At 32.1% G+C, this 25407-nt stretch overlaps 1 protein-coding gene across 1 annotated transcript; it reads right to left on the bottom strand.

Moving 5' to 3' along the window:
- Positions 1–897: 897 nt before the first annotated feature.
- On the bottom strand, positions 898–23575 carry LOC146994269 (inactive selenide, water dikinase-like protein). Its single transcript, XM_085827109.1, has 4 exons — positions 23447–23575; positions 12670–12860; positions 5972–6184; positions 898–1316 (listed from the first exon to the last, which is right to left on the bottom strand). Coding segments are annotated over exons 1-4 (600 nt in total). The 5' UTR covers positions 23449–23575; the 3' UTR covers positions 898–1122.
- Between the last annotated feature and the right edge of the window lie 1832 nt (positions 23576–25407).

The following is a 25407-nucleotide window of genomic DNA, read 5'->3' as shown; positions in this document are numbered from 1 at the left end:
TTAATAATAATGTTGAAAGGACTGTGTTTGATTTCCTATTAGTTTTACACCTACTAGTTTTTAATTTCTTGAAATCATTTATATTACCCATCAATTCACTTAAAATAAAGGCAAGATCTTTTCTGTTGAAAAGAATATAACTAATTCAACTCAGAGCAGAAATCTCATGCTGCTAGCATGTTCACGTACTCAGAACTAAGAATGATCATGTTAAAAAAAGTGTTGAACAGACAGCACACAACATTTATTGTTTAAAATGTTGCAAAGATAAAAATTTAAACGAAAATCTCAAAAACTTATTTATTTGACAAAGATTTTATAAATAAGGACAGACTAATTATTTGCATAATGACAATGTTATATGATATATAGCTAACATCCTCCATCCCTATTCAAAAAGATTTAATGGAAAGGATTCATGCTGCTATATTAAGTTTAACATTGTACAGGGTGAGCTATGATAAAGTAGTCCGCTTCCAATAAAAACATAACAAAACAGACACAATTTCTGATACAATACACAAAGGAGTGAACAGGAAGACAAAATATGGCTAGAAAATTGCTTTATTTGGGAACATCAAATTGGCAAACAGAAAACAAGGGATTTCAGCCTCCTCCTAAAATAATTGGTACTGAATGCAGTGCTACTTAATCCACTCTGTATCAGAGATGACTTAATAAAATGAACATTTTGCTTATATTTACTTAACACAATTAAAGCAAGATCTTTACTATTAATAGTGTTACAATTAATTTAACTCAAAACAGAATTTTCATCCTAAGCATGTTTATATACTCAGTTTTAAAACTGATCGTGTGATACCAAAATCATATGGCACATAACAGACAATTCAGTGTTTTAAAATGTTAAAAGGATAAAATAAAATATAACCAAAATTGTGAAAATCAATATTTATTTGCCAACAATTTGTAAATAAGCACATGGCAATTATTTACATAATGACAATGATACACAATATACAGCTAACATCCTCCATTCCAGATCAAAAAGATTTAACTGGAATGGGTTCATAGTGCTATACTATGTTTAACATTATCATTTTTGTCAACTTTTCAAAAAATAATTTATGATATTATAAGATTTTATGGAATGATCATAGGTCAGAATGGTGGCCACAGTTCGCCATTTTTCTCTTTAGATGGAACTTCAATCACTCGTGGTTTATCTATGATTCTTGCAGTGCGATTGCCTTTTTCAACAATTCCAATTATCCACGACTGAAATCCTTCTTGCTTCTCAATATCTTTACAGTAAGCAGCAGCTTGCTCACGAGGCAAACATATCAACAATCCTCCTAGAAGAGAATTTTATGAAATTTTAATAGGTGAACCTTTCAGAAATCACATAACTAATAAAAAAATTTGAAGTTCTCTGATACAGATAATACCACTAGCAATATAAATTTAAGTTTAAATTTTGACATTTTCAGCCTTTAACCATTTGATACTCGACCTTATTCCCTCAGGCACAGAAAGACATAGAAATTAAAACCTGTGCCAAAAGACCATCATTATCGTGAACTTCGGAAACAACTTTTTTGAACACTTTAATTTTTGCACATAAAAACTATATTAATAAAATGCAATAAATAAATAGAAATTAACAAAATGCACAGTAGAATTGAACATTCTTGCAAAGCTTTACATATGGGTGGATTGGAATTTTTTCTATGTAAACAAAAATTTTTTTTAAAACTCTCAAATTCAACAGTATGGCAATATATATATATATTGGAATTTATAAATGGGAACTCACAATCCCACCTTTTTTAAGTTGAAGGTAAGAGACTAATCCTCACCTCCTGGAAATCTTGGATTCTGACACATCTTTCTGTGAATTTTTTTTACTGACTATACCTCTTTCTTAAGATATTATCTAGACTAACGTTTCTTTCTGGTAGGTGGTATGCAAAGAAACAGTATTTTTAACTGTAAAATTCAAAAATTAAATACCCCAACATCCTGTTTAAGTTTTTCTTCTCTAACATTCGTAAATTTATGCGATCTGAGCTTTATTCAAGGTCATTAGCGGCTCATTTCACCCATAGACATAATTGGTTTAGTTTTCGTAAAGAATAAGCTAATTGCTATTCATTTGTTTTTCCTTCACATTTTAAAAAAAAATGATTAAAATTCACACCCTTCCTTCTTTGCAAAATTAAGGGATCCTGCTATGAAAAAAAGTATACATTAATGGGGACAGTTTGAAAATGAATAAACAGTAACAATATAACCTGAAAAATTATGATAACGTTTTTAATATCCAGTATGAGCAATTTGTAGCTGTTGTCTATCTCTATTATTAAATAATGAAGAATATGTATGCATGCATATACATTCCTCACACTGTGAAAAAATGCCACAACCACCAAATTTGAACAATCTCCCTTCCCAAACACGAGCATCTCACAACCCAAATTTTGAATGTGTTTTATTTATTTAATATTGTAAATTAATTTAATGAATTTTTGACCAAACACTCAGTGATTTAAGAGCTTCTGTGTTACCACTTTGGAAAGCGTAGTATATTTATATTTCAAATTTAACCAGCACACTTATCAATTTAACAAGAAATCTGCTTCCACTGCCTGAATTAAAATATTTTTCTTCCATGTAGCAAAGTACTGTCGTTCAGCAAACTGTACGTTATTTAATTTTTCTTTTACATTTATTCTGTTATTAATTAAAAAACGAAGCAGATTTATTTCAGTTACTATTGATTACTAGCTGGACCTGTAAATTGCATTAGCTGGATACATTACATACATTTTTTTCTTTTTCATAACAACAATATTAAGTGACTGGCTCTGCATGTGGCTAGTATTATCAAATAATAAAAATTTTGTATGTGTGTATATGTTGTATGTTCCTCACATTGTGGAAAAACAGCAGAACCTAGAAGTCACCTAATTCTGAGCATACATCGTCCTCTACATACACACCTTGAAGCTAGAATTTTGAATTTTTTATTTAATATTTTATCCAAATTTAATGAATTTTTAATTAACAGTATCAGCAATTTAAAAACAGCAGTGAAAATAAAACCATTTTGGTGGACCACAGTGTTGCCATTTGGCATTACATAATATACTCATCTCTCAAATTTAATGAACAAACTCTGTTATTTAAAAGCTGAAAGCAGGGTTTGTACACACTTCTGCACATGGAAATTAAGTACTTTTAAGGACCATGATGGAAACAAATTATGGACTTAACAAAGCAAATAGGAAATGAATACACTAAAGCAATTATCTACACCCGAATTTCGCTTTTGTTAACTTGAAAGAACAAAATAAATGTACAAGTACGATGCATTGTTAAAAATAATCTAACTTAATTATAAAATAAATCCAAGAATAAAATTAACTTCATAAATTTGTTCAAGTAATTAGCATTAAGTTATAGAATTTTTTTAGACATTTATATTTTATACTTATAATAGTCCCACATATTTTAAAGAAAATTAGTGGGTTTTTATTTAATTTTAATAACAGTTAGCTTTATATTGATTACTTCTTTTTTGCCTCATTTCATCATGAACTCACTCAATCTAGAAGTTATGCAAATTTTATGTGAAGTGATTAAGTTAAATTGTGAAGTAAAATAATAATTAGCATGATTCATGTCAAAAGCTTGGCTGTTGCCACCATCACTGCTTCAATCAGAACAGATATGAATGGCTGACATTGGCATGATTGATAAAAGTTAATTAGCTTCATTTCTAACTCAGTTAATATACAATATTTAATATAAAGTTCCATTAAACCACTGAAGCACCAGATATGATTATAGGCTGTCTTGTATTATTTTAAGTCTCATCAGCTGCAAGCAATAAAGTTTCATATTAATTTTTTACATTTTTGCGTTGTATCTCGTGTCCACAATAAGGATTAAGGAAATGAACCATGCACCATAACATGTAGAAATAAGTTCTAAGGGTGAGCAATTAGTTACAAATAATTAAAAATAACATATTAGATACTCTTAGTCATATTAGATTTACATAGTTACAATAATAGTTTTTTTTTTCTAAAAAATATCCATTAAAAAAGCACTAAGAACATTTTACAGCGCCGCAGTCAGCATTCCATATGCGTGCACTGTTTACCTACAACCATTGCCAAGCCACACGTATCATTATGGAAACTTTCGACCTTGTTAAATTTTGTTATTGAATATTTAAGGGGTATCAGAAACCCCTATACCGACAATGTTAAACTGACCATTTTCGATGTACCTTTTCTCAAAATCTGCTGTAGATACAAGCTTGAAATTTTTTCTGTAATTAAAGTATACCTATCTGATTATACTGAAATGAACTTTTGAAATATTTTGAATTTTAGAGTAAATTACAGAATATTTTGTTAGGCATAGTAAAATTTAGCACTTTTCTCACACAAAAAAATTTTTTTTCTAAGTTTATTACAAAAAGCTCATTTCAGTAAATATTAGGGAACCTAATAAATAAGCCATAAAACGTTTAGATACCTGTGAGCAGTAGTACCTGAGAAAAGGTACATCGAGTATAAAAAATCACGTTTGGAGAAAAATGCGTTTTTATGTAAAAATCCTCATTGATCAAAGCAGTAGATGACAAATTAAAACTAGATTTTTTTTACAGTTCTAACTTTCATAGAGATTAAAGAATGGGAAAGCGTCTGATGAATTTCAGCCACTTTCCCATTAGTTTAGTGAAGTGTATGGAGAAAACATTATGAGCAACAGAATGGTATGAAATCGGTTACAGCTTTTAAAGATGGATGCACGAATGTTTGGGATGATGAATGAAGTGAGTGACATTCTGTCATTACTGAAGATCTGGTGCCGAAAGTTGATGAACAAGTGAAACAAAACAGATGCTTTACAACTTTATCAGTATCTGATGACTCTCCTTGAGTTTCAAGCAGTGTTCTGAATGAAACTGTGAGAAAACACTCAAATTATCAAAATTGTGCACACATTAAGTACCAAAAATGTTGCCAGATATGCACAAAACCAAAACATTTAGACACTGCTTTAACATTCATTGAGCAGTACAGCGAGGAAGATGATTTTTTAAGCCAAACTGTCACAGGTGATAAAACATGGGCAGCTTATGCTACATCAGAATTGAAGCAGCATTCCATGGAATGGTGGCATTAATCAACACCCAAGAGCATGAAGTTCAAGTAAACAGTTTCAGTCCAGAAAATCAAGTTTTCTGTAACTGTTCTGTTCAAGCAAGTCCTGTGTTTTACGACGGGAAGTGGATGTTACTTGTGTTTTTTTTTTCTTTCCCCCATTTATTCATTTTTTTTTAGCCTCATGGTGACACAAATTCTATCTCATGAGACCTTGAACAACCAGCACTATACAATCCAAAACAAAAGGCATGGCATGCTGAGTAGAGGGATCGTTTTGCTTCACAACAATGCCAGTCGATATGCGGGTAAACAATCTTAAGACCTCATTGTGCCATTTCGCTAGGAAAACCTCAATCACTCTTTGGATAGTCCTACCACCTGTTCCTGTAATTGAAGGAGTATATGAGTGGTCTTTGCCACTACAGTGATGATAAGGTCAAAATAATTGTTGCAGTGGGTGTCAAATCAAGCACCAGACTTTTATGAAAAGGGGATTCAAAAACTGTTGTACATTATGATAAGTGCCTTAATACTTGTGGAAATTATGTAGAAAAATAGACTAAAGTACAGGCTTTCATATAAAATTAAAATTGGCAAGAAGATTCTATTTGTTTCTTTTTTATTTCCAAGTAGTACATTAAGTCAAAATAGTTAGCTAAGAAACTAAATGCTGTATGAACAAAAAAGACAGCTACAGTAGCTACTACAAGTTATAACGTACTTCAAATTTTTTTATGCAACATCTTGCTTCCCAGTGACAATAAACATTTTTTGAGATAATTTATCAGCCAAACAATTACTTTTTTGAGTACTTTAAATAAAGATACCTGAAGTTTCTACAGCATGTCCTTGAAAAAGCTTAAACATATTTCCACAAGCTTTTGCTACGGCTGCCATTTTTGCAATTACAGGGAGGTTATGAATTACAAAAGACACTTCATTTTTCTGTATTTTGGCTAAGTTCTGTGCATGGCCTAACAATCCAAAACCAGTTACATCAGTAGCACCATGAGCATTATATTTATGCATAAGGCGGGAAGCTATAAATAAAATCAGCAGAATTAGGAAACTTTAAGGCATAAAAATACATAAGTGAAGATTAATAATAAATTATCAACAGTTATTAAGGTAATTTAAGATTAGTGGACGTCTTGTACTTTTAAGCAGCATCTGTAATACTTTGAAATTTTAGAAGTTTTTAGAAATTCTCAACCAGGGGAATGTAGTCAGCCTTTTACTTAGTTATTAAGTAATTAGTTTTGAATCATGAATAAAAAAAATTACTTTTATTCAATGTTTGGTATTTACCAACATTTTCTGGACTTTTTTTATTGTTTAATTCATAAAACACTTGCAAAATAAACTAAATCTGAGTAAATGTATATCATAATTACAAAATTTTTAAAAATCTAACATAATCATGGTCAGATTTCTTACTTTATATCTTTACTAAATAAATGTGTATTTATGTATACATTTTTAAGATCTGGATAGGAGGATATGATCTTCTTAGCAATAGTGAAAGAGGTGCATGAGGCAAAAAAGGTTGAGAACCTCTCTTTTAGAACAACAGAGTAGAACAAAAAATACTCACTCAAAAATAAGCATGCAATTTTTTTTTTCCTTCCAATTGCAGGGGGTGAGAGAAAGTTTTTAAAAATTAAACACGTTTCTGTAAACATAAATGCAGCTATTCCTCACTTTTACAAATTCCCATTTTACAAAAGCACTGAAATTACTAATTTACCTTCTAAATGAAAATTTATTGTTTAGTAATATACTGCAGTCATAGCAAAGCCATCACTAAGGCAAAACTCATGAATTATGCATTACTGTTTGATCACTGTTAACCCAAACCTGGCTGGCATTTGGCCAAAACAATAATCATCCAACAAGGGTGTAAGCTATATAACTGCAAGGATGAGGGTTAACTTTAGAATATGAAGAATGTTTTTTAGTAAATAAATGTGTCTGCATGTGTGTCTATGCTGTTGATCATGTTTGTTGTGGTCCACAGTAACCTAGACAAAGGAAGAAGAAAAGAAAGGCACTTATAGGTTTTAACCTCGCACTGATTTGAAGCAATGAGAACACCCTCTCCCTACTGCTACTTAAAACATCCAGTCGTTAAAACTGAGCAATACAGCTGCATTTGGAGGTTTAAAAAATGCTTAAATGTAAGTATGAGCATTTGAACATTTTATATGCTCCAAATAATTTAAAACAAATGAGGTGTTTTTACAAGTTTTTGTTAATTACACAAGAAAGAAATTTTAAGATTATGCAGTTTCACATGGTTAATAATTAACAAAGATTAAAATTCATTTTTATACTATTAAAAGGATTTATTTATTTTCTATTCACAGCAGCTCATTTTGAAATTATGTCCTTAAAATAATTAATGTTTTTTTAAAATTTATTTCAAATTAGAGAAGCTTTATTTTAGCAATTTAATATTACTAAATTAACAACTCCAATTTCCATACAATTCACATTTTTTTAACATTTGCAATTTAATTAATATTAAGGAATATTAATTTTAATAATATAATTTAGTTACTTTTATAGCTGCTTTTCGACCATGTATTTCAGTTAATACTGTGAAGAACATGAGGATGATTTGCCTAACAAGAATCCTTTGGGATCAGATCAGATCCTTCGAGGAATACCTTTTGAGGGAAAGCAGATCATATTCATATTATGTGTAAGGAAAATCACTGAAGTTCCATGGAGATAGCCTGTTCACCAGGTTCCAATACTGAATCGAACTCTCATGTTCCATACTCAAGCAATCATTTCTGCTGGATAAGTCCATAAAAGCACTGTTAACAAGCATCTTACATGAGGCAATGACAAAGGTTACAATTTGAAATACTTGAAGGAATTTTAGCAAAATATGCATAAGAAAATTGGATTTCTTTCTGAGAAAGAGTATTTCAGCTATCAAATAGATAAAAATAACGAAAAATATAAAGCATTTAAAAAGTCTATTATCAAGATAATATGCAATGAATGTAAACAAAAGTGCCACCTTAGATTGTATAGTGCTTCAACTGGGGAGGAAGAAGGGTTTCCCTTTCTTTCCCTTCCCCAACAGAAAACACCTTATTCCATTCAAATTAAGCTTTTGCAGCAATTATGCCATGGCAAGGGTACATTATTATATTAATTATTTTATGTTATCATTTCATTATTTTAGTTTAAATTAAAATATTTGAAGTTTCCAATCTAGTATTAGTTTCCGGTACTTCTTTGTTTAAATGGCCACCATGGTTAGCTGCACAAATAAACAAACTTGACCAATATCATGTATTATTTGCAAATTTATAATGTTGCCAAAGGCTCTGCTATGGTTTCATTAATAATTACTTGCTTTTTTTCTGAAAATATTCATTTTAATCATTACCTGCACAGCAAAACAAAATAAAGTGGTACTACTAAAAATGATTTGGTTCATTTCTAAATTAGGATGCACTCATAATACATATCAGAAATGCTGCCAGTTTGATGACAACATAGGTACTTAACACGACAGTTTTCAGTTCTCTTGTAACCTAACTGTCTAGATTGGGGTCAAGCAAAAGCCAGACTTTCTAACTGCTTAATATGGCTCATTACGAAATCCTGTGCCATGACATTTTCATTATTTTTCTACCTGATTTTGTATGCCAACTATCAAAATCGGCAGCACGAAGTGTGCACCTAGAATTACAGTATATATTCATGACTATACTGGTGATCAACCTAAGCTGAGAACATTAGACATCCTAGAATGTGCCTCTGTCTAAAAATATAGTTATGTCTATTATTTTAGCTAAAATGTAGCATGTGTCTATTATTTTTAGCAGCTTTCATTCAGAAATTAAACAATAACATATGCATATTGTTCAGATAAATATACTGATCAGAAAAGGGACAAAGAACATTTCACCTCTAAATTTTCATTTGAAAATGAAAAAAAAAAAAAAAAAAAAAACATATTTATTGATGAGCCACAGAAGGATTCCATTTTTTGGCATATTAGTAAATTTTCTAAAAAAATTCTGGTGGAAAGGGGTCTCTCCAATCCTGTCCTGAAACAATAGGACATCACAAAAGATCTTCAAGGTCTTGCCTGCATGATGCAATAGAGAGACCTTTATTTACAAAATAATTATTGTTTAAGGGAAGACATTGCAAATAGTTTGTCATAATTACTTAAAAAAGCAGCCTTATGCTGCACAGCCTTTAATTTTATTGCTGCTCCAAAATAATTTTAAATGTTTGACAATACACAAAATACTTAATAATATGAAAAATTCAATACAGCTGCATCTATGAAATAGTAATTTATTCTCTTTTTATTACCAAAAAATTTATGACGACTTACCATAAACACTTAATGACTTACCATGATATAATTTTTACTTAATTGATGCTGCTGCATACATAATATTCAAAAAATCTTTTAAAAAATAAATTTACTTTTTAAGTCCATAAAACATATTATTGTTTAATATTTAGAAGAGAAAATTAATTACAAACTAATTTATTATCCTCCTTTCAATAATTTTATTTGCCTTATTTTATTTTTCAAAACATCTGGAAACAGAGCATGGTTGGTCATAGTTATACTACCAATTAGTGTTTTAAATGATGAAATATTAATGTTTTGACAATGCCAAATTTAAAAATTAATTTTCAACAAATAGTAAAATCTAACTTTTAATACAGTCCCCCGATTCCACCACTTTTATTTGGGAAGTTTTATGCTTGTTATGAAAAATAAAATTATAAAAAGCTTGGCTCTTGTACGGCAAAAACTGACTGGAATATTTAATTTCAAAATTTGCAATTTATTATGTCACTTTAGACCTGTTTTGAGGAACCATTTAAGTTAAATAATTCAAGGAAATAAGTTTAAACGAAATGCAGCAAAAAATTTGAATTAGGCCATACAAGGAAGCCACCTTGAAATTATGAACTCCCCTACAGCTGAAATGCCCCCTGGTTGATAACCCCTATTTTATGTATTCTTTCTACAGTAAACCTTTTTCATGTTTAACTACACAATAAACTCACTGAATTTCTCTTTAAGAACACCGAGAATGCCATTAAAACAGCTTCATGGCAGCAACATAATATATGGGCTAAATTAAGATCTCTACACATATACTATATAATTATAGGCTGATATACTTCAATTTACACTGATGAGCCAAAACATTACAACCATTCCCACATTTTCAATGAAATCCTCTGGATGATGTGGAGGGCACACGATTAAGTGGGAATGATATTTAACTGCTGCTGCAGTAGGTAAGAATCATTCTTGCACTTACTTTTGCGAGTGATGAGAAAGACAGCTGATCTAAATGAATTCGATAAAGAGCAGATGGTAATGGTCCGAGGAGTCGGAATGAGTATCTACGAAACTGCACGACTGGTAGGTTGTTCACGATCTGCCACTTACACTGATGGCAGATCGAATACATTTACACTGTATTCATGCAAAGTGGATAAATGACAGTGAAACCAGCAATAAACATTTACCATGCATCATCAAAGAAAAAGGACATCAGAGACTGTCCCACTTGGTATGGCAAAATTGGCATAGGACAGTGGCTCTGCTGACAGTTCAACACAATGCAAGCCCAAGTGCCAGTGTTTCGGAACACACAGTTCAGCAGACACTGTTGGATATGGGACTGTGCAGCAGACGTCCCACTCGTGCGCATCTGCTGACCAAGCGTCATTATCATTTACACCTACAGTGGGCCCAAGAACATCGACACTGGCCCATGGATAAGTACAGACAGTTGCCTGTCGGATGAATTACAGTTTCTCATTCATCACGTCAATGGCCGTGAAAGGGTACAGACACACCGGGTGAAGGACCTCCATCCCAGGTCCTCATTATACAGGACCCATTCAGAGTTTGAAATATCCAACACCCGTGGGACCTCGTTCTCGCAGGCGCAACCCCCGCAGTCCCCGTCCGGCTTTTACTAAGCATTGGCCAGAACGCTTCGTTGCTAATTTTAAAACGCTGTCACCTTGCCGCCGGGCACCACTCCATCAGCAAAACCACATTGTATTAAGGTGCTCTGTCCGCTTTGTCAGTCCCCGCCACGAAAACTGAATGGGGTCAAACCCCCGGGAAATCGGTCGACAAATGCACCATGTAGCTCCACCACAGCCGAAGGAACAGACACGACAGTACCAGTACGGTCCCTGCCAAGCCTGAACCAACCTGAGTACAATACTCGGGTTCTAGTCCTGTGAAGATAATTTGTATACCCCCGTGGTTGAGACTGCCTAGGTACAGATCCTAGCCAGTACTTCCCAGGCGTTCGCCTGAGTCAACCCCCGGGGGGGGACGTGAAAGGGTACAGCTTCTTCTAGGTAACTGTTGCTCTCACCCACCACACAACAGGTCATACACAGGCTGGTGGTGGCAGTATTACACTTGAGAGATGTTCTCATGGATGGCTCTGAGACCTTTATTCATGGTAGAATAAACCATGAAATCTATTGATTATCTAAACATAACTGCAGATTAGTTTCACCCTTATATGACAACTGTAAATAGAATCTTCAAGCAGGACCATGCCCTATGTTGCAAGGTTCGAATTGCGTTGGAGTGGTTCGAGGAGCACAAGAATGAATTCCAATTAATGTTCTGACCACCTAACTTGGCGGATCTTAACCTGACAGAGCACAATTGCGATGTCTTGGAACAGCAGTTCAGAGCTCAAACACCACCATGTTGGAATATCTCCACTTTGATCGCTGCTAAGACATTTGGTATAACCCGTCTCCAATCATCTATCAAGAAATTTTGGCATCCATTCCAAGGCAAGTTGCACTGTTTTGCAGGCCAAAGGTTATGGTTATTGAGTATATGGTCATAATCTTTTGGTTCTTCAATGTAAATTATAGGCTGATAAAGAATGATATATTTCCATGCTAATTATTTACCCTTCCATGGCTTTTTGAAGCCAATTAATTTACCCCCACTTTACTTTGAAAAGATGGATTTAAAATTTTTACCTACACAAAATTCTTATTTCCAAGACATTTTATCTCAAAACTCTTCGCTCATATGCAGGTATCTTTCTCTCCCACACAAAAAATGCCAGTATTACATTTTGAAAGAAGTATAGTTAATTTATCACATATTATGTAGAATAACTTATTTCAAGTAACATTAAAGCTTCATGTTTTTACTTTAAACTAATATATATATTTCAGTTCAAATTTTTAAAATATGGAATTCATCAGTCAAATACGACAGAAATCCATTTGGGGGGGGGAATCCATCATGCCAAAACGAAATTTCATTAAGTATACATTTTAGATAAAAACAGGATGGACTTCATAAAAGTTGAATTTAACAATTCTTCTATCGCCCTAGAAAAGAGTACATTAAAAAATAATCCTTCATCAATGAAAAAAAAAACTTTTTAAAATAGATAAGATATACATAAATCCAAAATATGATTGCATATTAAAAATTAAATAAAGCTTACCAATTATAACTTACCAGTTCTATTTAAACGTGCCATGCTATCGATAGCTCTCCGGTAAGCTTTTTGTACCTCTTCTTCATTCACAACCAATTTGATTCTGTTCCATCTCTCAGGCTGCTCAAGCCAATTATAAGCAGTTACTGCAACCTGAGTGCCCAAAGGTTTAGTTAAGACTAAAACATCTCCAACTACAGCATTATCAGGCCTATATCAAAAATAATTATTACAAATTAATATAATAAAAACTTGTTAATAATCGATATCTTGATGCTTGTCTGCTTTACAAATAAGTCCAGCTTGGAAGCCCCTCCAAAAAATTGGGGGATGATATTTGTTTGGAATACTGCTGAGGTTTGATGAGTCATGAATATGCAAATTTCCCTTGTTTATGTCTTTTGAGAAAACAACTAATTTTGCATAACAGCGCGGTAACAAATATTTGCTGTACTCAGTCAAATTCAAAAGGAGGTGCACAAGAGCTCTTAAAACTCAGATGAGAAAGCCCCTAATTCATTAACCAAAGAATTCTTTGCCAGAAGAACAAATGTCAAAAACTCTGCAAAGAAGTATCAGCTCAACAACACTCAGAAAAATCATAAAACAGCATTGTTTGGAACGATTGAACAGTGTCACATTTCTGAAACATCCCGAGAAAAAGGCAGAAACAAAATATTTTGGACGTATTTTTAGTACAGATCACCTAAACCAGGTTCAAGTTTAACCATAGCTGTTTAACCTCACAGAAGAAACATGAAATAAAAATCGAGCAAACAAACAAAAAATTTTTTTGTGTAACAGTATATATTTCACCTACTGAATTTGTATCTTAGTAGTAAACAGTGTTACATTTATTTTGTAAATTAAAGAAAAAAACAATATTAGTTTAAAATTAGCTGATGAACTGCAAATAACAAAAACAAAAACAAAAAATAGTATAGATCAAGTTCCCCCCCTCCCCAATACAAACTTTTAACAAAACAGCGTCCTGAAAATTACCAAACAGCATAACACTGCCTAATGCTGTTGCATTTATATACTTAAAATATCAAGTTATATCAGTTTTACAGCTAATTTTCTTTACCACCGAGTGCTTTTAAATGAGCAAAATCAGTTTTTTTTGTGGATTGATTACATATCTATATTATTTTAATAGGTTTCATGTAAATAATTTAATTGCTTTATAAAAAAAAACCCTTGGTCAACGTTTCACCAAAGCTTCAAAACTACACTTTTAAGTAATATCATCAAACCATTTCAATACTATTTAAGTTAGTCTTACTTTGGAATAAACAATTTAAGATTAATTTCTACTCTTCTAGCTTGTCTCATAATCATGGTAACATATGCTGCAGAAGAATGTCAAGTCCCATAATTTTTTGGTCCACTTTATTTAAAATTAGTACAGGATGCGGCAGAAATAACTCTTCAATTTCAAACATAAATAATAAAGCAATGATAGGTATTATTCAAAACTTTATTTCAAAATCTGAAAGAACATTTACCTTCATCTAATTTTGAAAATATTGTTTAAACATCGACATTCACTGTCAGTTCATTTCTGAAATCCAGAAGTTCATCATTACCCTTCAAGTCATTTCTTGCAGTATTGCCAAAATTTCTTGGCAGATAGCTGCTTTCAATTCCTCGGTTATTTGAGCCTTATTCTTGCAGACTTGTGACTTCAGATGCTTCCAGAGGAAGTAGTTGCAGGGCAACAGATCTGGGGAATGAGCTGGACATAAAATGCCAACTTGTAGCAAGATCAGACAGTTTGGAAACATTTCTTTCAACAAATGCATCGATATTCTGCCTGTGGCACCATCTTGTTGTAACCAAATTTCCGTGCTCATACAGTTTTGGCAACAGGAAGTCATACATAACATATCCATATAATGGCAAGAAGTTACTGCAACTGCTCTGCCATTCAACTCAAAAAAGTATGGGACTATGACACCAAATTCTGCAACAACATACCAAGCAGTAACTCATTCATTATGGAGAAGTTGTTCATATACTTGTCTTGGATTGTTCACAGCTCAGTAGTGAAGTTTGGCTTTTCACAGACCCTTAGAAACGTAAGCCATGATGTGCCAGGTTCATCAGTTGAGAGAATAATACAGTCATGTGGAACATTTTGCAGAAAAACCTCGAAGGATGCACTGCAGTTAGACCAATCATAGTCTGCATGACCATCATTTTGAAAGAATGGAACTTCAGATCTAAGTTTAAAATTTTTCTTACACTTTCATCAGAAAACCCCATACGAAGAGCAGGCTCTTGTTGAGAATTTTAGTTCTGTTCTTCTCCAGGCATCTCAAATTTCCATACCTGTTAGGAATCATGATAAGCACAATGTTCCTTAATGGCCTGCCGAAATTTTTTGTATGAGAAAGAGGCTTAATGCCTCTAGGCGTAGATTTCAGCGTTGTAAAAATCCGCCTCTTAGAGAACTTTATAAAAGTAAATATCTTGAATATAGAAAAGTTTACAATCTAAAGCTTGCCGATGCTAAATCTCAGTCTTGGAAAACATTTCTTTCGACCATTGATGTTCACAATATATGGAAAAAGATTTACACGTATGGAGTTAAAAGAGATTTCATGAAAAAAATTGAAATAACTGGTATTTGTCTTTCCACTGGAGAGACAACCAACTCTTTAGAAGAGACAATTACTGCTGTGCTTCAGAAATCTTTCCCCTCGGATCTAGAGGAAACTGATGATGATTTGCATGAGGAATACCGTCAAGCTGCGCGTACTGTTTATTCTTCTTTTGTAGATTCTAGGTTTACTTGTGATGAAGTTAATACAGTTATTTCTATGCTGGAACCAAATAAATCACCTGGTCCTGACTCTATTTCGAATGAGATTATTAAACAGTTTCATTTAATGTTTCCTCGATTTCTCCATAAACTTTTTAACGTTTGCCTAAATGTTGGCATTTTCCCACGTGTTTGGAAACATGCTCAAGTAATTCTTATTCCTAAAGGAAATGAGTCTAGGATTCCTCACCTAGATAACCTTAGATGTATAAGCTTACTTCCTGTTTTGGGTAAGTGCTTGGAAAAACTTTTTATTAACAGAATTTGCTGGTATCTCCGTCATGGAGACCTTCTTTCTGGTAATTAGTATGGTTTTACACCTCAAAAAAGTTCTGAAGACGCTCTTTTACGTTTGAATGAAATTGTTCAGAGAGGGAAAAAGAAAAACTTGCACACTATTTTGGTCTTTTTGGATATTAAAGGCGCCTTCGACTATGCGTGGTGGCCTTGTATTCTCATTCTGCTAAAAAAAGTAGAACTTCCAATGAATAATTTTTCACTTGCTGATGATTTTTTAAATGATCGGGTGGCCAAATTGCAATTGGGCTCGGCTTCTGCAATCCGTCACCTTGAAAGGGGTTGCCCTCAAGGTTCTGTTTCAGGACCTACGTTTTGGAATATTATTATTAATGATCTCCTATTAAAACTGGAAAATCTTGCTTGTTGTGATACTATAGCCTTTGCAGATGATGTTTTGTTTTGCTTCCAGAGTAGGGACCTTTCTGCTACTTTTTTACAGGCACAAGAGACTTTAAATTTCGCCTCCAACTGGTCAAAAGGTTTTAAATTAGATTTTAATCCTGATAAAACCAGGGTTATGATTATTGAAAAGCGAAACATCTGTTATGATGCATTTCAGTTATCTCTCGATGGCACCCCTTTGACTGTGGTAAAGCAAATGAAATATCTTGGGGTTTTTCTTGACTGTAAATTTTCTTGGAAACAACACTTAACTTATGTATCAGAGAAATGTGATAGATTACAGCGTGGATTAAGTTGTATTGCACGTAACACATACGGTATTAATTACAACGTTCATTCGCTCATCTATAAACAAGGAATTGCACCCTTTATTATGTATGGCTCTAGAGCCTGGGGTATATCGCTCAACAAGAAGATAAATTATAGATTTTTACGACGCGTTCAAAGACGGATACTTCTGCGGGTCATATGTGGATATCGTACCGTAAGCTATGAGTCTGTTTATGCAATTTCTGGCTTTCCTCCAATTGACATTGCCATTCTTCATTCTATTGCTTATAAGGAAAATATTTCTGCTTCTACTGTCTCTCAGCATGACTGTATTTTACCTCTATCTGATCTCCCTCATCCTTCAGAAAGAAATGCTATTAATTTTATTCAGTTTAGCAATAAAATTGTGGGTAATTCGCCTGTAACTTGCTATACTGATGGCAGCAAAATTGATGGCAAGGTTGGTCTCGCATTTGTTGTCTTCAAAAATGGTCTTGAATTTGAGCACTTTCAATTTAGAATCAGAGATGAATGTACCGTTTTCATAGCTGAACTTTTGTGCATAAACTTCGCCGTCAAATGGGTCTCTAAACAAAATAGTGCTGTTTCAGACTATCTCATTTGTACTGATTCCCTTTCATTTTTGGAGATCTTAAAATGTATTTCTTCTTCTAATAATATCATTATCGAGATTCAAAAAGAATTGAAGAATCTAAAGGATAAAAATATTTCGGTTTCATTTTCATTTGTTCGTGGTCATACAGGTGTTGTTGGGAACGAACGAGCCGATTTCCTTGCTAAGACTGCGACTAAGCGGGAAATTGACACTTTTGTCAATATCCCTAATTCCTTCTATAAGAAGGTCATGTATGAAAGCATTGTGGAGTCGTGGAATCACGAATACATTAATTCAAATAAAGGGAGTTTAACTAGGAGATATTTCCCTTCTATTAAAATGAGATTGTCATGTCATCATTTCTTTACAAATTACAAATTAACCCAGTTTCTTACTGGACATGGGAATTTTAAAAGTTATTTGAACAGATTTAAGTTGAGTCCTGAGTCTGTCTGTGACTGTGGCCTCGGCGACGAGGAGAATGTAGAACATGTGCTTCTTCTATGTCCTAAATATGAGAGCGAAAGAAAAGTCTTGAAACTGGGACTGAAAAATTTTAATATTAACTGGCCTCCAGAGTTTTACCAATTTATTTCCGAGAGAAGTGCTTTTAACATTTTTTGTCAATTCATTGTAAAACTTTGTAATCATCCTTGATTTTATTTCAATTTTCTCTTGTTTATTTTGTATTGTGTTTCATACTTACTTCTGTAAGCCCCATGTGATACTATGTGGTACATGGGGAACTTGTTGAGTTTCTTTTAATAATAATAATAAAAAAAAAAAAAAAAAAGAAGAAGAAGAAGAGCAGGCTAATGACATGAACCATGCAGACATCGGAGAATGGATAGTCTCACTGTTTTGACTTGCTGCGGTGTCCATATGCTACAAGGTCTGACAGGAAGTTTTATGCTTTAAAGCTGAACTTGTTCTTTGGAAATTTTGGACCCATAATAAACTGGTTATCAGGAATTTTAGCATTCCGATCCATCCCAAAGCAGCTAAGAAATAATTGTTGTGAAGTGATGACAGAGTTGTCATTTTTAGAATACGCCTCGAACATGAAAGCCCAATGCGCCATACCACAATTGGCTACTTAAATGGTAAAGCATCTGCTATTCAACGGTATAACTCAGTTTGTGATGCACAACTGAGCCGGAACAGTGGTAGTGGTAAATCGGGGAGTTATTTTTACTGCTTCCTGCATGTTTGGATTGTGTGTTAAATCATAATTGTGCAGAATGTTTCTGGCAATCGAAAACAATTTCAAGACATTGTCATCAACTGCCTTTTTAAAAAACAATAATCCAAAATTTTATTAATTGTATAAGAATATTTAAGATGTATGAAATGAAAATTCAGAAAACGAAGTGAAAGAAAATGATTTAGAGAATTGCTATTTTATAACTTAACAAATACTGCTAAAAATTTTATACTGAAGTTCAAGAAAGTTTTAAGTGTTAAAAATCTGTGCATTTTAAATTACAGAATAGTTTACCATTAAAAAATTTTTCTTAAAATAAATAATAGCATAATTTCTCAATTCTTAAATAAACAAAATATTTACTGATGTCAACTCATAAAACAATCTTTAATGTTAAAAAATTAAAATTCAACTCAAAAAGAATTTCATGTTTAAAAAGTGCACTATTAGTTTCTGCATTTCGTTTTTTTGTATTTAATATGACAAAGAGAAAACTAACAAAATATCACAAGACTGTCTTATAATTCAAACAATTAAAAAGAGAGAATAGACACAGAAGCTTGTAATCTATATAACCAGCAAAATTTTTACAACCATTCAGTTTTTATTTTGGATAAAAATGATAGCACACACAAGAAGCAAAGTGAGAACTATTGCCATTAACCTATTATTATGCTATTAGAAACTTATTCTATTTATAACACTCCTAATGAAGAAAAACATTGCAAAATTTTTCTAGGAAGTCAGGATAAAATCAGTTTTTAAATGATTCATTTGTGCTGATGAGAGAAATGCTTTTATACCATCAAAAACAAATGAAGATTTTACACATTGTCAATGCATAATATTGTTTACTATTATCATTTGCAAACTACAGACAATTAAAGATACTAATCAAGGTTAAAAATATGCTTAAGCAGAATGTGAATATCTTTAGAATGTGTCTCTTCTAAAAGGAATACATAAAAGTTAGAGGAAATGGTCTTTTCAAATAATTATTAATTTACCTACCCATTCATGATTGTCATATTTAATATAAAACATATCAATGATTAAAAAATTGTATTTAGTTTGCAGAAATCAAGTAGTTACAAGAACCCCCCCTTTTTTCCCCTTAGAAAGATACAGAAATCCTTATGGACATCTTTGGTGACCAACTTCTACACATAGCAAGTCGAATTCAATACGATGTTGGAGCCGTGAACTTCACTTTGGATTGCCAGAATTTTAAATAATTAAGTTTGATTCACAAACGATCTGATTCAAAATCCGATTTAAACTTTTAAGTGCAGATCCAACAAATACTAGGACAAAAATTAAGATGCCAACATTGGCATATTACAGTCAAATGTATAAGCCTACAAACAAAACCAGACATTTGGTAGTATGCATGCATAAATACTGACCTCAACAAATCTCAAATGAAATGGAGAACAGTCACTGAATATACTTATACAGTCAAAAGTCTTTAATCCGAAACTCAAAGCTACAAACTTTCTGTGCATATGCGTTTAGCGCATGTGCATAATACGTTTACGCATGCGCATACGAATGCATATAATACATTTATGCATGCGTGTTTAATGTGTATAACGGATGATATAAGCTAAGCTAAAATTATCTAATTATCTATTTCAGTTAATGTTGCAGATTGCATTGTTCCTTAATCTTCAAATTGGATCTGGCTTATTATTTTTTGCAGACTGTTAGGGCAATTTTATAAAAGTAAGCTTGAACTTTATGTCGATTATATCAAAAAGAATTTCCGATTCTGGATCTACAAAGCGAAAGCATGTTTTGATGTCCATCAAACAAAAAGTGGAATTGCTGCAAAAAATGGATAAAGGCATATCCTTTGTTTCTCTAACCATTTCGAAATCTGTTTATCAATTTCACATTGCTCTGCAGAGGGGGGGGACGTTGCGGCGTGAAATGAACTGGAAGTTGATCTGTCAGCACTATCCTTAACTTCAGGGCAGATGTTTTTATTTTATTCGGCTTATAATTCCTTACTAAATGTAATATTTCATCTCGATGTACTCCTTTGATATGACTTAAATCAAATTCCTCATCATTATAAATATCACAAATACACATCAAATAGTTTTCTGGTTGAAATTTTCTAATTTCGACTGTGCATAATATATGCTTTACGCATGCGCGTGTTGAAAGAAATGTTTAACAAAATAAACAAATAAATATTAAGCTTTTTTTTTGTAAATTTTGATAGCCTTTAGATCAAAATTGCTCTTTATTTCATAAATTACGGTTTCATATTTTTAATTTTATAATTTCTGCATGCCATCTTACCAGATTTAAATTGATGATCTATAATCTGGAAAAACCGTAGTCCAGATTAAAGACTTTTGTATAAAAGGAAACTTTGCTGAAACTAGTATGCAAACTAGATATTTACAACTACACTGATACTTCAATATATGTATATTTTAAAATACCACATAATAGTCACTGAATATACTTATATAAAAGCAAACTATGCTCAAACTGGTATGCAAACTATAGATATTTACAACTACACTGATACTTCGCTATATTGCTCCAAACCCTTGGATGTATACCAAATGAACTTTACCAACAAGAATTAAAAGACAAATAATTAGTCTATTTTTATAAAAAAAATCCTATTATTATAACACCTGTTTAATACTAAAATATAAATGCAGTGGGTGAAATATATAAAACATTTTCATAGTCAAACAGGACATAGACCAAGCCGAACCTATTCTGATGCAGAAGAACTAAGGTATCACTGTATTTTCATTTAATTTAGTAGATGCAGTGAAGGTAAACCATATTATTGTTTTAATTGTTTCTTTACATTTCATTCGAACTGATCATTACATAAAGCAAATAACCACTTTGTCAAGAATAAACCTACAGCATGAAGCATTTTCCTACAGTAAGACTGTTTTCAGAATTTTCCTCAATAACCTTAAATTAATTTCATGCTCAATCCCACTAATTACTTGGCATTGTCAAAAAGAATATACCGTATATTCTGGCATATAACGCACGCTTTTAATACAAAAAATAAGATCGAAATTTATGGGTGCGCATTATACACCTGATATAAAAATTAGAAAAGGAAGAGTATACATAAATTAGATTTCTACATGTACCTAAATGCTGTTCATTCATTTGCGTTGAAATTTTAACCCCAAGTCATATTCTCCTTCTGAAAACCCTAGAACAATATTCTTGTGCACACCAGCACTGAATTCAACCCACCCTTTTTGCAGAATTATTTATTTCCTTAAGCATTTTCCCCACACACATATTGTTTCCCTTATCGCTTGTCAATTCAGAATACCATTGTTCAAAATTCTACGAAAAATCTTCGAATGAATGACTTCAAAAAATAAGCCCATCACACATGTACTTTTTAGTTTTTTCTTAAAGAAAAGGATACACGTCATACGGCGAATATGCCTCAAAATTAAAACATGCAGTTTGAAATTATAGGTGCGTGTTATATATCCAAATATATGGTGTGTATGTGTATATATATATATATCTATATAATGTGTGTATGTAAAATAAACCTTGCCGAATGCGGATTTTCATGCAATTTCGCATAAATCTTAATTGTTTCTAATTTAATTTGGTCAACACTAGAATTTCACTTATTCTTGATTCAATGTTCGTTCACTAACTATGATTGCTTACTGCCATCAGCTCTAGCCAGAAGTTAACAACAATTTTAAAGGATTAACATTGACTGAAAATGAAGCCAGAGAAATCATAAATTGAAAAAGCAATCGGCAGCAAATGTTTTCAAGAAGAAAGGGAAAAAACAAAGAATTATAATTGAGAAATGATGAATGATGAAATGTATAATCTTATAATAACAGAAAATGAAGAAATGCATGAAAGCTGTTATTATGAAGATAAGTGCTTTTAAATTACAAATTAAATTGTTCAAAAAGGCCCCGTTTGATTTTGCAACTGAGATTGACCCAAATGAAAAAAGCAGAGGACACTTTATGAGAGGAGGCATTAAAAAAACCTGCACTCTTTTTCACACTTCCAACAAATTGCATTGTTGTGAATTGTGTCAAGCAAAAATCACCAGCTTTTAAAAAATTTATTTTATAATGTACTTACTAAACAATAATACAAATACCTTAAAATAGTTGTTTTTTCCTTTTAAATAAAATGATACTTAGGTTTGTTTAAATTATACATACTTCCCTCATCTGAATTATACCAAACACATTTTTTCTATAGAAAGCTGACTGCGGCGAACGCTCTTTTGCCATACATGCAAGTTATTAATGACTTAGATCCCCTCCAGTTTGTGAAGGGTTTACTGTATATATCTACTTGCATGAACTGCCACAAAATTATAAACCAATATACGAGTACTAACTGAAAAAAGCTAGTCATAACTAATAAAAAATTAATGAAACTCGCTTATGAATGGATGAGTTCAAATCAACATTCCACACGTATTTATGCATTATTTTGCATTTTTGTTCGAAGAGTCAGTCATTGGGGTACTTGAAAAATAGCATTTTTATATACTGGAAAATCACAAAATAGTGTTGCTTCGACAAATATTGTCATACGTCCGCGCTTTTATTTGCTTAGCTATAGCTTTTCAACAGCTACTTTTCTTTATCGCTGTGTATTGTTAAATGAGCAGTTTCATATCGTCTTCCCTCCCCAAACTGTATTCCTCGATGGATCAATGTTTTACAAGCAAGTCAAAGAAGACAAACAGTTGTCCTGTCTGGTACCTCCAACAACAGAGAATGAAATGATAGAAGAAATTAAGATCAGGATGTTCTCTGCTACCTAACAAATTTTGGAATTTCATTGGCAGCATGGATGATTGCATGAAACTTACATTTATATGAAGAATGTTAATATTCTGTATTCAAGTTAGGCGGAAAAAAACTGCATTCACAAAAAGATTTTGCAATCTATTTACCTGTGTAATTTTCACAAAACAAATTTTTACAAAGCAGGACAAAAACTAAAAAATGGAATGAACCACTTTATTATTTATACCTGTGCTAAATTTTTGTATTTTTTATCTCATTACATTTTACCTATTTCAGCAATTCATACTTATACGATTTAGAAGTAAACTTGCAAAGAAACATTTGATTTTTATCTATTAAATATATATAAAAAATATGAAATTATACATACATTATAAATTCATTGGACTGGCAAATTGCAGTGGCAACACCACCTATAGTCAGCCATGGATTCAGAATAGTCTGACCACCAGTTACATGAGTTCCTGCTTCATATGCACAATCCTAACATAGGAAAACTATTTTGAGTTTGATAAGACATACAGTTAATAAGTCTTTCAATGATTTATAAAGAGTATTTTCAAGTACAGTCAAAAGTTGTTAATCCGGACTCGACGGGACTTGTCGGCGAATCCGGATTATAGATCATCAGTTTAAATCTGGTAAGATGGCATGCAGAAATTATAAAGTTAAAAATATGAAACCGTAATTTATGAAATAAAGAACAATTATGATCTAAAGGGTATCAAAATTTACCGAAAAAAAAATATATTTATTTGTTTACTTTATTAAACATTTCTTTCAATGTAAGTTGTTTAAGTTGCTTTGTTTTATGTTCTAATACTTACTTTCTCTTTAATTCTATATTAACAGATATCATTTCTTGTTCAGTTACAAAGTTCCGCTGTTCAAGTCCTGTAATTGCTGTGCCGAGAATACCGACTAACTTGGCAATCGAATTTTTTTCGTTTTTACTAACCTCTCTGTCACTTTCTTCATGCCTTTATCCATTTTTTGCAGCAATTCCACTTTTTGTTTGATGGACATTGAAACATACTTTCGCTTTGTGGATCCTTTGTCAGCTCCAGAATTGGAAACTTTTTTTGACATAATCGAAAGTTCAAGCTTACTTTTATAAAATTGCTCTAACAGTCTGCAAAAAATAATAAGCCAGATCCAATTCGAAGATTAAAGAACAACGCAATCTGCAACATTAACTGAAATACATAATTAGATAATTTTAGCTTATACCGTCCGTTATACATTAAACGCGCATGCGTAAACGTATTACGCGCATATGCGCAGCCGTAAAGGTCTTACGCACATGCGTAAACGCCTATGCGCAGAAAATTTGTAGTTTTGAGGTCCGGATTATAGATCATTCCGGATTATGGGTGTCCGAATTAACGACTTTTGACTGTATAATGTTATATTCCATTTTTGATTTACGAAGCTTATCGGAATTCACAAAAAACTAGATTAATCATGTAGTATGCAAACTACTACAGTCTGTTATTAGTTATTTTTTATATGGCTGCTCTGAAATGAATTGTTTTAATAATTTCCCTTTCCCACATTTTACATTGCATTCAGATTTAAAAATAGTATTTTAGAGGCATTATCTAAAAAATAAATAACTAAAAGTGATAGATTGCATATATGATTATCAAAATTACTGAGTTAAAAATATGTTTTGCTGACAAATTTCAAATTGAGTGTTTATAACTACATTTATTCTGATTCAGCATAAGGATTTCTTAAACAACAAAAAACTCAAGAGTTTTTATGTACTTTGTTTGGTTTAATGTACTTATATTTTGCATAATTATAAGTATTTTGACTGTGCATATTTTATATAGCTCTAACTTTTAATTATTTATACAGCCACAATATTTGTTATGAAACAGGCCTGATATATTTGATCATGGAAAATAATAAACATAGGGTATCTATACAAAAGGATAAAGGAATTAATAATAAATGTTTGATGAGAAAGATATATCTAATGCAAAATTTTAAATTAGATGAAAATCATGTTTCCTGTTAAAGCATGCAAACTACGTCTAAACATCAAGACAGTTTTAATTGAAATCTATACCATTTCAAGCCGCGTTTTTGTCTAATTTAAAAAATCAATTTATAAGGAATCAAAAGGCAGATTGTTCTCTAATTTTGTAAAGGGTTTTAGCGTATTTTCAAATACAGTACAAGTGGCACTTCTGCTACAGGAATTGATAATTCCCCATATATTTGACATATAAGCTGTAATTCATTTGATTAATGTTTATACTATAAACATACATTTACATCAGGAACTAAATATTAAATTTTTTATTTGGCAAGATTTGAAAA

The sequence above is a fragment of the Stegodyphus dumicola genome, chromosome 11 (assembly GCF_044657685.1).
Source record: "Stegodyphus dumicola isolate Sdum_Otavi_A_Nest chromosome 11, ASM4465768v1".
In the NCBI taxonomy this organism is placed as follows: domain Eukaryota; kingdom Metazoa; phylum Arthropoda; class Arachnida; order Araneae; family Eresidae; genus Stegodyphus; species Stegodyphus dumicola.
The sequence above is the reverse complement of the archived record's forward strand: the minus strand, read 5'-3'. Positions and strand labels throughout refer to the sequence as shown.